Source organism: Hylobates moloch, unplaced genomic scaffold (assembly GCF_009828535.3).
Source record: "Hylobates moloch isolate HMO894 unplaced genomic scaffold, HMol_V3 SCAFFOLD_5, whole genome shotgun sequence".
Taxonomy (NCBI): domain Eukaryota; kingdom Metazoa; phylum Chordata; class Mammalia; order Primates; family Hylobatidae; genus Hylobates; species Hylobates moloch.
Window position 1 is genome coordinate 132,576,183 of NW_026652280.1, and position 14,016 is coordinate 132,590,198.

Here is a 14,016-nt window from a genome sequence, read left to right on the forward strand (position 1 = left end):
TCAACAAAATTCAACAGCCCTTCATGCTAGAAACTCTCAATAAACTAAGTATTGATGGAACATATCTCAAAATAATGAGCTATTTATGACAACCCCACAGCCAATATCATACTGAATGAGCAAAAACTGGAAGCATTCCCTTTGAAAACCACCACAAGACGGGGATGCCCTCTCCCACCACTTCTATTCAACATAGTGTTGGAAGTTCTGGCCAGGGCAATCAGGCAGGAGAAAGAAATAAAGGGTATGCACTTAGGAAAAGAAGAAGTCAAATTGTCCCTGTTTGCAGATGACGTGATTGTATATTTACAACACCCCATCATCTCAGCCCCAAATCTCCTTATGCTGATAAGTAACTTCAGCAAAGTCTCAGGATACAAAATCAATGTGCAAAAATCACAAGCATTCCTATACACCATTAAAAGATAAACAGAGAGCCAAATCATGCATGAACTCCCATTCACAATTGCTACAAAGAGAATAAAATACCTAGGCACCCATCTTACAAGAGATGCGAAAGATCTTTCCAAGGAGAACTACAAACCACTGTTCAACGAAATAAAAGAGGACACAAACAAATGGAAGAACATTCCATGCTCATGGATAGGAAGAATCAATATTGTGAAAATGGCCATACTGCCCAAGGTAATTTATAGATTCAATGCCATCCTCATCAAGCTACCAATGACTTTCTTCACAGAATTGGAAAAAACTACTTTAAAGTTCATATGAAACCAAAAAAGAGCCTGCACTGCCAAGACAATCCTAAGCCAAAAGAACAAAGCCGTAGGCATCACGCTACCTGACTTCAAACTATACTACAAGGCTACAGTAACCAAAACAGCATGGTACTGGTACCAAAACAGAGATATAGACCAATGGAACAGAACAGAGGCCTCAGAAATAATACCACACATCTACAACCATCTGATCTTTGACAATCCTGACAAAAACAAGCAATGGGGAAAGGATTCCCTATTTAATAAATGGTGCTGGGGAAATCGGCTAGCCATAAGCAGAAAGCTGAAACTGGATCCCTTCCTTACACTTTCTACAAAAACTAATTCAAGATGGATTAAAGACTTAAATGTTAGACCTAAAACCATAAAAACCCTAGAAGAAAACCTAGGCAATACCACTGAGGATATAGGCATGGGCAAGGACTTCATGACTAAAACACCAAAAGCAATGGTAACAAAAGCCAAAATTGAGAAATGGGATCTAATTAAACTAAAGAGCTTCTGCACAGCAAAAGAAACCACCATCAGAGTGAACAGGCAACCTACAGAATAGAAGAAAATTTTTGCAACATACCCATCTGACAAAAGGCTAATATCCAGAATCTACAAAGAACTTAAACTAATTCACAAGAAAAAAAACAAACAACCCCATCAAAAAGTGGGCAAAGGATATGAACAGACACTTCTCAAAAGAAGACATTTATGCAGTCAACAGACACATGAAAACATGCTCATCATCACTGGTCATCAGAGAAATGCAAATCAAAACCACAATGAGACACCATCTCACACCAGTTAGAATGGCGATCATTATAAAGACAGGAAACAACAGATGCTGGAGAGGATGTGGAGAAATAGGAATGCTTTTACACTGTTGGTGGGAGTGTAAACTAGTTCAACCATTGTGGAAGACAGTGTGGCCATTCCTCAAGGATCTAAAACTAGCAATACCATTTGACCCAGAGATCCCATTACTGGGTATATATCCAAAGGATTATAAATCATGCTACTATAAAGACACATGCATACGTATGTTTATTGAGGCATTATGCACAACAGCAAAGACTTGGAACCCACCCAAATATCCATCAATTATAGACTGGATTAAGAAAATGTGGCACATATACACCATGGAATACTATGCAGCCATTAAAAAGGATGAGTTCATGTCCTTTGTAGGGACATGGATGAAGCTGTAAACCATCATTCTCAGCAAACTATCACAAGGACAGAAAACCAAACTCTGCATGTTCTCACTCATAGGAGGGAATTGAACAATGAGAACATTTGGACACAGGGAGGGGAACATCATGCACAGGGGCCTGTCTTGGGGTGGGGGGCAGGGGAAGGGATAGCATTAGGAGAAATATCTAAAGTAAATGATGAGTTAATGTGTGCAGCAAACCAACATGGCACATGTGTATACCTATGTAACAAACCTGCACATTGTGCACATGTACCCTAGAATTTAAAGCATAATTTTAAAAAAAAGACTGAGACCTAATCATGTGACTACACAATGCTTCTCCTTCCCTCACACCTTGCCAACATATTTTTAGGCTACTGAGTATGAAGAGGAGATTACAGATGAAAGAACTAGAAGCCTCAGACCCAATTTGAGACAGAGTCTCTAGGGAAACCCAAAGACAACCAGGGAGTTAAAAACAAAACATTAAAGAAAATTTTTGCCTCTGATGCAGCTACAGCAAACAGTGAACATTGTCTAACTTCTAGACAAGTAACATAAAACTTCACACGAATGGACTATTTATGACAAATTTTTTAGCCAATATATTATATCAGGCTTTAAACAAAAAATTACAAGCCATATTAAAGACATAAAACAGTCTGCTCTACTTGAAGAGCATCTTAAGGAAAAAAAAGAAAAATCAGGACCAGATTCAGATATGTCAGAAATTTTGGAATTAACAGACAAAGAATTTAAAACAGTTATGATTAGGGAGGAGGCAGAGCAAGATAGCCAAATAGAAGCCTCCGGCAATCATCTCCCTCACAGGAAGACCAAACTGAACAACTACCCACACAAAAAAGCCCCTTCACAAGAACAAAAAACTCAGATGAGCTATAATAGTACCTGGTTTTAACAACATATTAAGGAAAAGAGCACTGAAGAAGGTAGGAAAGACATTCTTGAATCGCCTGCACCTCCCATCCCCAATTCCCTGGCAGCAGCTTCATGGCACAGAGAGAGAATCTGTGTGCTTAAGGGAGGCAGAGCACAGTGATTATAGGATTTTGCGTTGGAACTCAGTGCTGCCCTGTCACAGTGGAAAGCAACATGGGGCAGAACTCTGCCAGAGCCCGTGGAGGAAGCATTTATACCAGCCCTAGCCATGGGTAAATCTTCCATCTCAATGGTTGGGACCTGAGTACCAACAAGGCCCGCCACCATTGGCTAAAGGGCTCTGGGTTTCTAAACAAATTTGCAAGGCGTCTAGGCAAAAAAGACTGCAATTCCTGGGCAAGTACTGGTGCCATGCTGGGCTCAAAGCCAGTGGACTTGGGGAATATGTGACCTAGTGAGACACCAGCAGGGTAGCCAAGGGAGAGTTTGTGTTACCCCTTCCCCAACCCCAGACAGTGCAGCTTGCAGCTCTGGGAGAGGCTCCTTCCCTCTGTTTGAGGGAAATCTAAGCGTCCATTAATAAATGAATGGATAGAAAAAATATGGTAACTATACACAATAGAGTACTATTCAGCCAAAACAAGAAGGAGATCCTGTCATTTGCAACAACATAGATGAAACTGGAGGTCATTATGTTATGTGAAATAGCACAGAAAGACAAATTTTGCATGTTCTCACTTATTTATTTGTGGGAGCTAAAAAAAATTTAAAGCAATTGAACTCATAGAGATATAGAGTAGAATGATGGTTCCAGTATCTGGGAAGGGTAGTTTGCAGGGTTGGGGAGTGGGGATGGTGAGTGTGTACAAAAATATAGCTAAAATGAGTAAGAACTAGTATTTGATATCACAACAGGGTGACTATGGTCAACAATACCTTATTGTACATTTAAAAATAACTAAAACAGTATAACTGGATTGTTTTTAACACAAAGGAAAAATGCTTGAGGTGATGAATACCCTATTTACCCTGATGTGATTATTACACATTGAAGCCTGTGTCACAATATCCCATGTGCCCCATAAATATATATACCTACTATGTAGCCAGAAAATTTAAAAATGAAAAAATATAAAAATAAGTTTAAAAAGGTAATATTGGGGGTAATAAACATGATTTCTCTGAAAAATAAATAAATAAAATAGGTATAATTAGGCCAGGTGCGTGGCTCATGCCTGTAATCCCAGTGCTTTAGGTGGTCAAGTCAGGAGGATTGCTTGAGACCAGTAATTTGAGACTCCCCTGGACACCATAGCAAGACTTTATCTCTATAAAAAAAATAAAAATAAAAAAACTATTAATACGATAAATAAGAGCTCTAATGGAAAAGGGAACATGTGCAAGAACAGAGGCAGAGATAATACAAGCAGAAATGTGGAAATCCTAAGAAAGAATCAAAATGAAATGCTAAAAATAAAAAATATTCTAACAGACATGAAGAAGGTCTTTGACAGGCTCATCAGTAGACAGGACACAGCTGAGAAGCTGAGAAAAGAATCAGTATGCTTGAAGATACATCAATAGAAACTTCCAAAACTGGGAGAAAAAAAAAAAAACCTTCCAAAACTAAGAAAGAGAAAAAAACAAGATGAAAAGATGAAACAGAATACTCAAAAACTGTGAGACAATTATAAAACACAGGTCCACAAAACTCAAAGAACACCAACCACAATAAGTATCAACAAATCCACATATAGGAATATCATATGCAAACTTCAGAAAACAAAGATGAACTCAAAATCTTGGAGAAATAAAACAGAAATAAAAAAGAACTTACCTATAAATAAACAATGATTAAGAATTACATCATACTTCTCTTCAGCAATCATGCATGCAAGAAGAAAGTGGAGTGCACATTTAAAGTTTTGAAAGAACCAAAAATAAATTCTTTTTTATTTTTTGGAGATGGAGTCTCACTCTCAGTCTCGGCTCACTGCAACCTCTGCCTCCCAGGTTCAAGCTATTCTCCTGCCTCAGCCTCCCAAGTAGCTGGGATTACAGGCACCTGCCACCACACCTGGCTAATTTTTGTATTTTTAGTAGAGGCAAGGTTTCGCCACGTTGACCAGGCTGGTCTTGAACTCCTGACCTCAGATGATCCTCCTGCCTTGGCCTCCCAAAGTGCTGGGATTACAGGTGTGAGCCACCATGCCCAGCACCCACCAACATAGAATTCTGTACCTAGCAAAATTATTCTTCAATAGTGAAAGAGAAATAAAGATTTTCTCAAACAAAATGAGGCATTTGTCTTGCAAGAAATGTTAAATGAAATTTTGTGGTGCCCATCCTTCAAGATGGCCTCCAGTGATTCTTGCCTCCTGGTACATGTGCCATTGTGTAGTCTCTTTTCTTAAGTGCATAGGTCTTCAGATCAAAAGGAACTGTCCTTAAGGAACTATACCGAAGGAACTTCATCTGCCCCCAGGCCTAATTTAGATGAGATTTTGGACTTCAAATGTCATTATGGAATGAGACTTTGGGGAGCCTTGCCAGGAGAATGAGTAAATTTTGCATGTGGGAGGGACATTAATTATTGGCAGCCAGAGGATGGACTGAGGCAGCCAAGTTCCAAGATGACCCTCAATGATACTTGCTCCCTTGTGTAGTCCTCTCCACACTGAGGAGAACTGACTCGTGCAATCAATAAGATATTTCATGAATGTCGGAGGGTAACTTCCAATGCTAGATCATAAATGACAAATGGCATTGCAGCCTCCACTTTGCTGTCTCCTAGATCACTTGCTGTAGTGGACATCAGCTTCCATGTTGTGAGGATATTCACGAAGCTCTACGAAGAGGTTTATATGGCAAGGAATTAATGCTGCCAATTGCCAGTATCAGCTTGCCATCCATGTGAATGAACCATCTTGGAGAAGAATATTCTACCCACCCCCCATCAAGCCATCAGAAGACTATAGACCCAGGTAACATCTTGACTGCAGCCTCATGAGAGATCCCAACTTAGAACTACCCAGATACGGTGCTTCTGAATCCCTGATTCACAGAAGCTGAGAGACAATAAATATTTGTTGTTGTTTTAAACCACTAAACCATGGTGTAATTAGTCATGCAGCAATAGGTAACGAATTGAGATTTCAATAAAAATTCTAGGATATTTAGCAACCATATCTTCCAAATTATACAAAATAAATCTAATTTGATTTTGAAAAACATTAGTAAAATGGAGGAGTTTCCTTCCCAAGTACTAATACAATCTAGAAAGCTATAGTAATAAATATAGCATTTAATTATATGGAAACAAAAACATAATGGAATAGAATAAAAATTCAGAAAGAAAAAATAATGTCTAATAAAGGTAGCACTATAAATCAATAGAGAAAAGATAAACTAATTTCCAGAGAGCATTAGGAAAACTAGCTCAACATATAGAGAAGAGTAAAGTAAGTCACGTGATATACACACATGAATTCCATTTGAAATAAAATGTTCAACTTAAAAGGAAAATTTTAAAAACTAATAATAGAAAATGAAGGAAAACATATGAGTGAGCTTAGGGCTAGAAAGACTTCTTAAGAAGGACCTAAAAGCACAAAATACTAAGCTCCCCCAAAACAATGGGTTTAATTACCCAAAATTAAGAATTTCTGCTTGCAAAGGACACCATAAGCAAAATTAATGACAGACAAGAGAAGATATTTGCTATATTTAAGGCCTACTAAGAAATTAATATTTAGCAGGTATAAGGAACACCTGAAAATTTACAAGGAAAAAAGCAGGAAACCTCAATGGAAAAATAGATAGAGGATGTAAATAGGCAAATCCTTTAAAGGGAAGCCTAATGGCAAGTAAGTATTAAAATCCAAGAAATATGCTAGTAATCAGAGAAATGACAATTGCAACAACATTGAGATATAATTTAATATCCATCAGATGCACATAAACTTGAAAATCCAGAGGAAATGGATAAATTCCTGGAAAGACACAGCCTCCCAAGTTTGAACCAGGAAGAAACAGAAATCCTAAACAGACCAATAAGGAGTAGTGAAATTGAATCAGTAAAAAACAAAAACAAAAACAAAAAACCTTACCAAACAAAAAAAAAAGTCCTGGACCAGATGGATTCACAGCCAAATTATACCAGATATACAAAGAAGGGCTGGTACCAATCCTACTGAAATCACTCAAAAAAATTGAGGAGGAGAGATTCCTCCTTAACTTATTCCATGCAACTGATACCAAAATCTGGCACAGACACAACAGAAAAAGAAAACTACAGGCCAATAACCCTGATTAGCATAGATGCAAACATCCTCAACAAAATTTTAGCAAACCAAATACAGCAGCACATTAAAAAGTTAATTCACTGTGATCAAGTGGGCTTTATTCCTGGAATGCAAGGATGGTTTAATTTACACAAATCAATAAATGTGATTCACCACATAAACAGAATTAAAAACAAAAACCATATGATCATCTTAATAGATGCAGAAAATACATTCAATAAAATCCAACATCCCTTCATGATAAAAACCCTCAACATAATAAGAAACATACCTCAAAATAATAAGAGCTGTCTACAACAAAACCACAGCCAAAAACATATTGAATGGGCAAAAGTTGGAAGGCTTTCCCCTTAAGGAAAAAGATGGCCTGGTGCGGTGGCTCACGCCTGTAATCCCAACACTTTGGGAGTCCAAGGCGGATGCATCACTTGAGGTCAGGAGTTTGAGACCAGCCGGGCCAACACAATGAAACCCCGTCTCTACTAAAAATACAAAAATTAGCTGGATGTGGTGGCGGGTGCCTGTAATCCCAGCTACTCGGAAGGCTGAGACAGGAGAATCGCTTGAAACTGGGAAGTAGAGGTTACAGTGAGCTGAGATCACACAGGTTGCAGTGAGCTGAGATTACGCCACTGCACTCCAGCCTGGGCAACAAAGAGCAAAACTCCATCTCAAAAAAAAAAAAAAAAAAAAGAACTGGAAAAAGACAACGATATCCATTCTATCCACTCTCACCACTCCTATTCAACATAATGCTAAAAGTCCTAGCTAGAGCAATCAGGCAAGAGAAAGAAATAAAAGGCATCCAAATAGGAAAAGAGGAAGTTAAATTATCTCTCCTCACTAACAATATAATTGTATACCTGGAAAACTCTAGAGATTCTCCCAAAGGACTCCTAGACCTGATAAAAAACTTCAGCAAGGTCTCAGGATGCAAAATCAACATACAAAAATCAGTAACATTTCTATACACCAATAACATTTAAGCTGACAGCCAAGTCAATAATGCAATCCCATTTACAATAGCCACAAAAAAAAATACCTAGGAATACATCTAAGCATAAAAGTGAAAGATCTCTACAAATAGAACTACAGCACACTGCTGAAAGAAATCATAAATGACACAAACAAATGGAAAAGAATTTTATGCTCATGGGTTGGAAGAATCAATATTGTTAAAATGGCCATACTTCTCAAAGCAACCTACAGATTGAATGCTTCTTATCAAATTACCAACATCATCTTTCACAGAAGTGAAAAAAACTGTTCTAAAATTCATATGGAACCAAAAAAAGTAAAAGAAAAATATTAACAACTCAACAAAAAAATGGGCAAAGCGGACAGTCAATTTCAGAAAGAAGGGAAATTAAAAGGCCAATTACCTAAAGAAATGAGTCTCAATCTTGAAGATAATTAGAAATATAGGTTTTCTTTAAAAAGTATAAGTAGATACTATTTCCAATCAAATTTCTGTGAAAATGGGAGGACTTTTTTGGAGACAATTTTGTTGCATTTGGTAAAATTAAAAATATGCACACTACATACAGATATATCCCTATTTATTTGTGTTCCAGGATATGTGAAGAAAGATATTCACAATAGCATATTTTTAAGAGTGAAGACTGGAACAATCTAAGCATCCAGCAATAAGGAAATTGACAAATAATATGTGGTATATTCATGTGATGGACTTCTATAAAACAGCTAAAAGAAATGAATTCTGGCTGGGCGCAGTGGCTCACGCCTGTAATCCTAGCACTTTTGGGAGGATCACCTGAGGTCGGGAGTTTGAGACCAGCCTGACCAACATGGAGAAACCCTGTCTGTATTAAAAATACAAAATTAGCCAGGCGTGGTGGCACGTGCCTGTAATCCCAGCTACTTGGGAGGCTGAGGCAAGAGAATCCCTTGAACCCGGGAGGCGGAGGTTGCGGTGAGCCGAGATTGCGCCATTGCACTCCAGCCTGGGCAACAAGAGCAAAATTCCATCTCAAAAAAAAAAAAAAAAAAATGAATTTCATCTAATCCATATTAAACAGATTTGAAATATATAATACTGTGTAAAAAAATTACAAAATGATAGGTACAATATGCTATCATGTACATAAATTACAGCATAAGATATACTATATTTGTCTGTAAATATAAATAAGTAAACGTATTTTAAAAACTGGGCAGGAAATACATTAAACTCTTCCTAGGGGAGGCTTTGAGTGAAGGGCAGAAAGGTGAATGAGACTGAGAGTGTTGGTTTAGTTACCTAGATCTTAAGCTTAAACAATAATGTTTTAGCCCTTAAAAAAACTAAGTTATGATTTTAAAAATTGTTATTTCTATATGAGAAGAATGAAAGTTTTTGTTACACTATTATTTATATTTTCTGGGTTTTTAAAATGTCTTAAATTTAAAAGAAAAATGTATTTCACTCCAGCCCCATTAAATAAATTTACAAATATTGAATCAGGGACATCAGCTATTGTGTCCACATATCTCAATGCAGTTCTGAATGCTTACAGGGGCATACTGTATAGTAAAAATGAGGAAAATAGTCTATGACATGGCTCTAACAAGAGTAGTATATATACTTTCCTTAGTATGCAGATGCTTGAGCAAATTGTAATATGATTTGAGCTATATTTTTAGAAGTATTCATCTTGAAAACTTGTGTAAAGGAAAGTGAAATGGAGAGATAATTTTGGAGGCTATTAAAGGAGTCTAGGCCAGAAGTAATATGTTAGTATTAATAAATGATAACAAGTAATAAACATGGAAGGAAAAGAGTGAATCTGTTTTCTCTCTCAACCTCCTTTGCTATCATATCAAAGCACCAACGCTATTTTAAAAATGTTGTTTAAATGCAAGATATATTATCTTACTTCTTAACTCTTCCATGGAAATGTTCTCATTAATTTTGAGAATTAAACAGTTAGTCTTTGTAAACTGTCCATAGATAAATTTTAAGCCATTCAAGTATGAATTTGACATTGTTATTTTGTACATTCATCTACCATGACCAAAATATGAGAGGCTTGTAACCCATAGTATTTACAAAATTAGTATCTTCGGCTCTTAGATTTAGACACTTATAACAAAAAACTTTTTAAAACAAGATATATTGAACTATAACTTATCACATGCCAGTCACTGTAGTGGCATTTTCTGTATATTTTTTCTATTTAATCTTTACTTCAGCATAGCAAGGTAGACATTGTATTATATCCCCAATTAACAGGGATCTGAGCCTCAGAGATGTGAAATACCTTGCCCAAGTTCAGACTGAAGCTAGTAAATGGTGATGCTGAGATACAAACCAAGATCTAATTCCAAATTGTATGCTCTTTCCACTACCATCCTAATCTCTTCCACCAACCAACATCATTTATTTATCTCATAAATGAAATCCCAAGTTCCAAGTGGCGTAAATGTTGACAAGACTATTATTATTAAAACATCTTTATGTTTTAATACACAGAAAGGGGAACATCACACCTCGGGGCCTGTTGTGGGGTGGGGGGAAGGGGGAGGGATAGCATTAGGAGATATACCTAATGTAAATGACAAGTTAATGGGTGCAGCACACCAACATGGCACATGTATACATATGTAACAAACCTGTAAGTTGTGCACATGTACCCTAAAACTTAAAGTATAATAAAAAAAAATAAAACTTTATGTTTTCAAAATAGGGAGTTATTTTTATTTAAAATGTTTTTATAAATAATTTTGATAGGTTATACTATCTCTTCTAGAGCCTTTAACAACAGCTATTTAACTTTTTTAAACACTAGTTTTCAAAAGGAGGTTAATAATACTATTTATCTCACAAGACTGTTTTATTAATGAAGACACTTTTAATTACTGTCATAACTTACTAACGGAGATTAAATGAGATAAAATATATAAAGTGCTTAGCTAAGTGTCTGATATATAGTTGGTGTTCAATAAATATTAGCAGTCATTATTTTTTATTATATAAGTATTTTATTATTGGGACAGTGCAAGTCTTTGATAAGAAACCCAAAATATCTATAACCTTCCACAGCACAAGAGGATTATATCCTCGGTACTCCATATACAATCATGGAGCATCCATAATCTTAATTTCAAAGGTATTTACAAAAACATTAACTCTCTTCATCAAATTAAAAACATGAGAATCATCTAACCAGTCAACTGAACACTGGAATCATACACAATACTTTAATTTTATAACAAATTTTTAGGTTAGTCTGACATCTAGTGGAATTATCATAGTCATTCAAAAGATTTAAAAAAATACTTTAAAAAAAAACAACAACATTCTATTAAGTAGAAGACCAATATCTAATGTAATCTTTAAAATAAAAAAGGAAAAGAAATTTGAGTAATGCCTAAGTGTCACGTACTGTGCGAAAAGCTTCCACATACCTTATCTCACTCATTTGTTCAGAGTATTTAGTGCCTGCTATGTGCTAGGCTTGTATTATATAAAACATTTTTAAAAGCAGATATGATTTCTGACCTTTTTGAGCTTATAGATTAGTAGGGATTAAATTACACAAATTATTATATAAATGAATCCAAATTGTGTTTAAAGACGTGAAGGACTTACAAGGGAATCCCTAATTTAGTACGGAGTTTAGGAAGGGACTCTCTGAGAAAGTGATGAGCCAACTCCTAAATAATGAGCAGCAAGAGAGATTTAAGGCAGCAGGAAAAGCGTGAGTGAAGGTCCTGAGGTGGAAAAAGGTTTGTTACCTAAAGGAATTTAAATAAGGGCAGTGTGGTTACAGTTGTGAGTAAGGGAGACAGCTGTACCAGATGAGTTGAGGAAGGTAGGTGGCAGGTTAAACAGGGCCTTGTGAAAGGGTTGGCCATATTGGGGATTCATGATTTTATCACTTTATGATAGGTATAATAGAAATCATTTGAAGTACAGTCATCCCTTAGTATCCACAGGGGATTGGTTCTAGGATGCCACTCTTCCCCTTGAATGCTCAAACCCCTTATATAAAATGGCATAGTATTTATATACGCCATACCTATGCATATCCTCCTTTAAAGAGATGATACTTTAAATCATATCTAGATTACTTATAATACCTAACACAATGTAAGTGCTAGTTATTACACTGTGTTGGTTTTTATTTGTATTGTTTTTATTGTTATGTTGTTGTCTTTAATTATTCTTTTTTTCCACATATTTTCTATCCCTGGTTGGTTGAATCTGTGCTTTCAGAGCCCATGGATATGACGGACCAATTGTAGTTAAACAAGGAGAGATAATGAGATATATGGTTTTTTAAAACACTCTGGCTCCTATGCAGAAACGAAATGGAAGAGGATGAACATGAATGTATGGAGAAAAATTAGAACCATTTAGGAGAGTATTTCAATAGTTGCAACAACAGATGGTTTTGGCTCAGACTATCATGGTTGCTATCAGTAGATTCAGATCTACTAAATATTGAATATTGGGAGGGAATTGAATTGAATTGAATATTGGGATGGAGGTAGGGATGAGGAACCAGATAGCATTGAAAATAGTCCCAGATTTTTATATTGAACAACTGAGTCAATGGAAGTATTAAGATGAGTAAGAGTGGAGAAATAATATCTTTGAGAATAAGATTAAGCTTTTTTTTTTTTTTTTTTTTAAGACAGCATCTTGCTCTGTTGCCCAGGCTGCAGTGCAGTGGTGCAATCTCAGCTCACTGCAACCTCCACCTCTTGGGCCCAGCTAAGTTTGTATTTCTTGTACACATGGGGTTTCATCATGTTGCCCAGGCTGGTCTCAAACTCTTGCATTCAAGCAGCCTCCACCTGCCTCAGCCTCCCAAAGTACTGGCATGAGCCACTGTGCCTGGCCCAAGCTTTTATTACCAAAGAATAACTGAGACATTTGGTTATTTATGTGAAAATTTTTTTCACATATAGGGAAACACTCATTATACTGTTGTCAAGCAAGAAGGGCAAATGCTTCACTTCTGAGAGAAAAAAACTACAGTCTGGAAAGACTGAGTCTTGTTTGCACATTTTTCATGGTAAACTGATTAGCTGGCAGCAAAGAGGTCAGTCTAGGCAGTCTGTCCTTGTGAAGGTTGTCCAGGCATAACAAAGAAGACAATTTCAATTGTATTTGATTATTCCCAAAGCCTGCAAGTTTACTGAGGAGCATACTGGAATAGAATGAGGATGGTGCTTGAATGTTTAAATCCATGTGGTGATAAATGGATTTTTAAAATGTGATATATGTATACAATGGAAAACTATTCAGCCTCTAAAAAGAAGGAAATCCTGTCATATGTGACAACATAGATGAATATTAAAGACATTATGTTAAGTGAAATAAGCCAGGCCCAGAAAGATGAATATTGCATGATCTCACTTAAATATGGAATCGAAAAAAGCTGAACTCAATAGAAGTAAAGAGTGGAATGGTGGTTAGCAAGGGCTGGGAGAGAGTGAGGGAGCTGGATGATGTTGGTCAAAGGATATACAGTTTCAGTTACATAAGAGGAATAAGTTCAAGAGATCTATTGTACAACAAGGTGAGTATAGTTAACAACGTGTTGTATTCTTCAAAATCACTAAGAACAGACTTTAAGTGTTCTCACCATAAAAATAAGTATGTGACAAAATTCAACAACCCTTCATGCTAAAAACTCTCAATAAATTAGGTATTGATGGGACGTATCTCAAAATAATAAGAGCTATCTATGACAAACCCACAGCCAATATCATACTGAATGGGCAAAAACTGGAAGCATTCCCTTTGAAAACTGGCACAAGACAGGGATGCCCTCTCTCACCACTCCTATTCAACATAGTGCTGGAAGTTCTGGCCAGAGCAATCAGGCAGGAGAAGGAAATAAAGGGTATTCAATTAGGAAAAGAGGAAGTCAAA

At 36.5% G+C, this 14,016-nt stretch overlaps 1 protein-coding gene across 1 annotated transcript in view; it reads left to right on the plus strand.

Annotated features, from left to right (window-relative positions):
* The window catches only part of ABCA4 (ATP binding cassette subfamily A member 4), a 119,132-nt gene that overhangs the window by 9,691 nt on the left and 95,425 nt on the right, over nt 1-14,016 (plus strand). Inside the window, exon 4 of the mRNA XM_058439740.1 lies at nt 1,329-1,347. Coding sequence (XP_058295723.1) covers nt 1,329-1,347 — 19 coding nt within the window. The remainder of the gene's footprint in view (nt 1-1,328; nt 1,348-14,016) is intronic.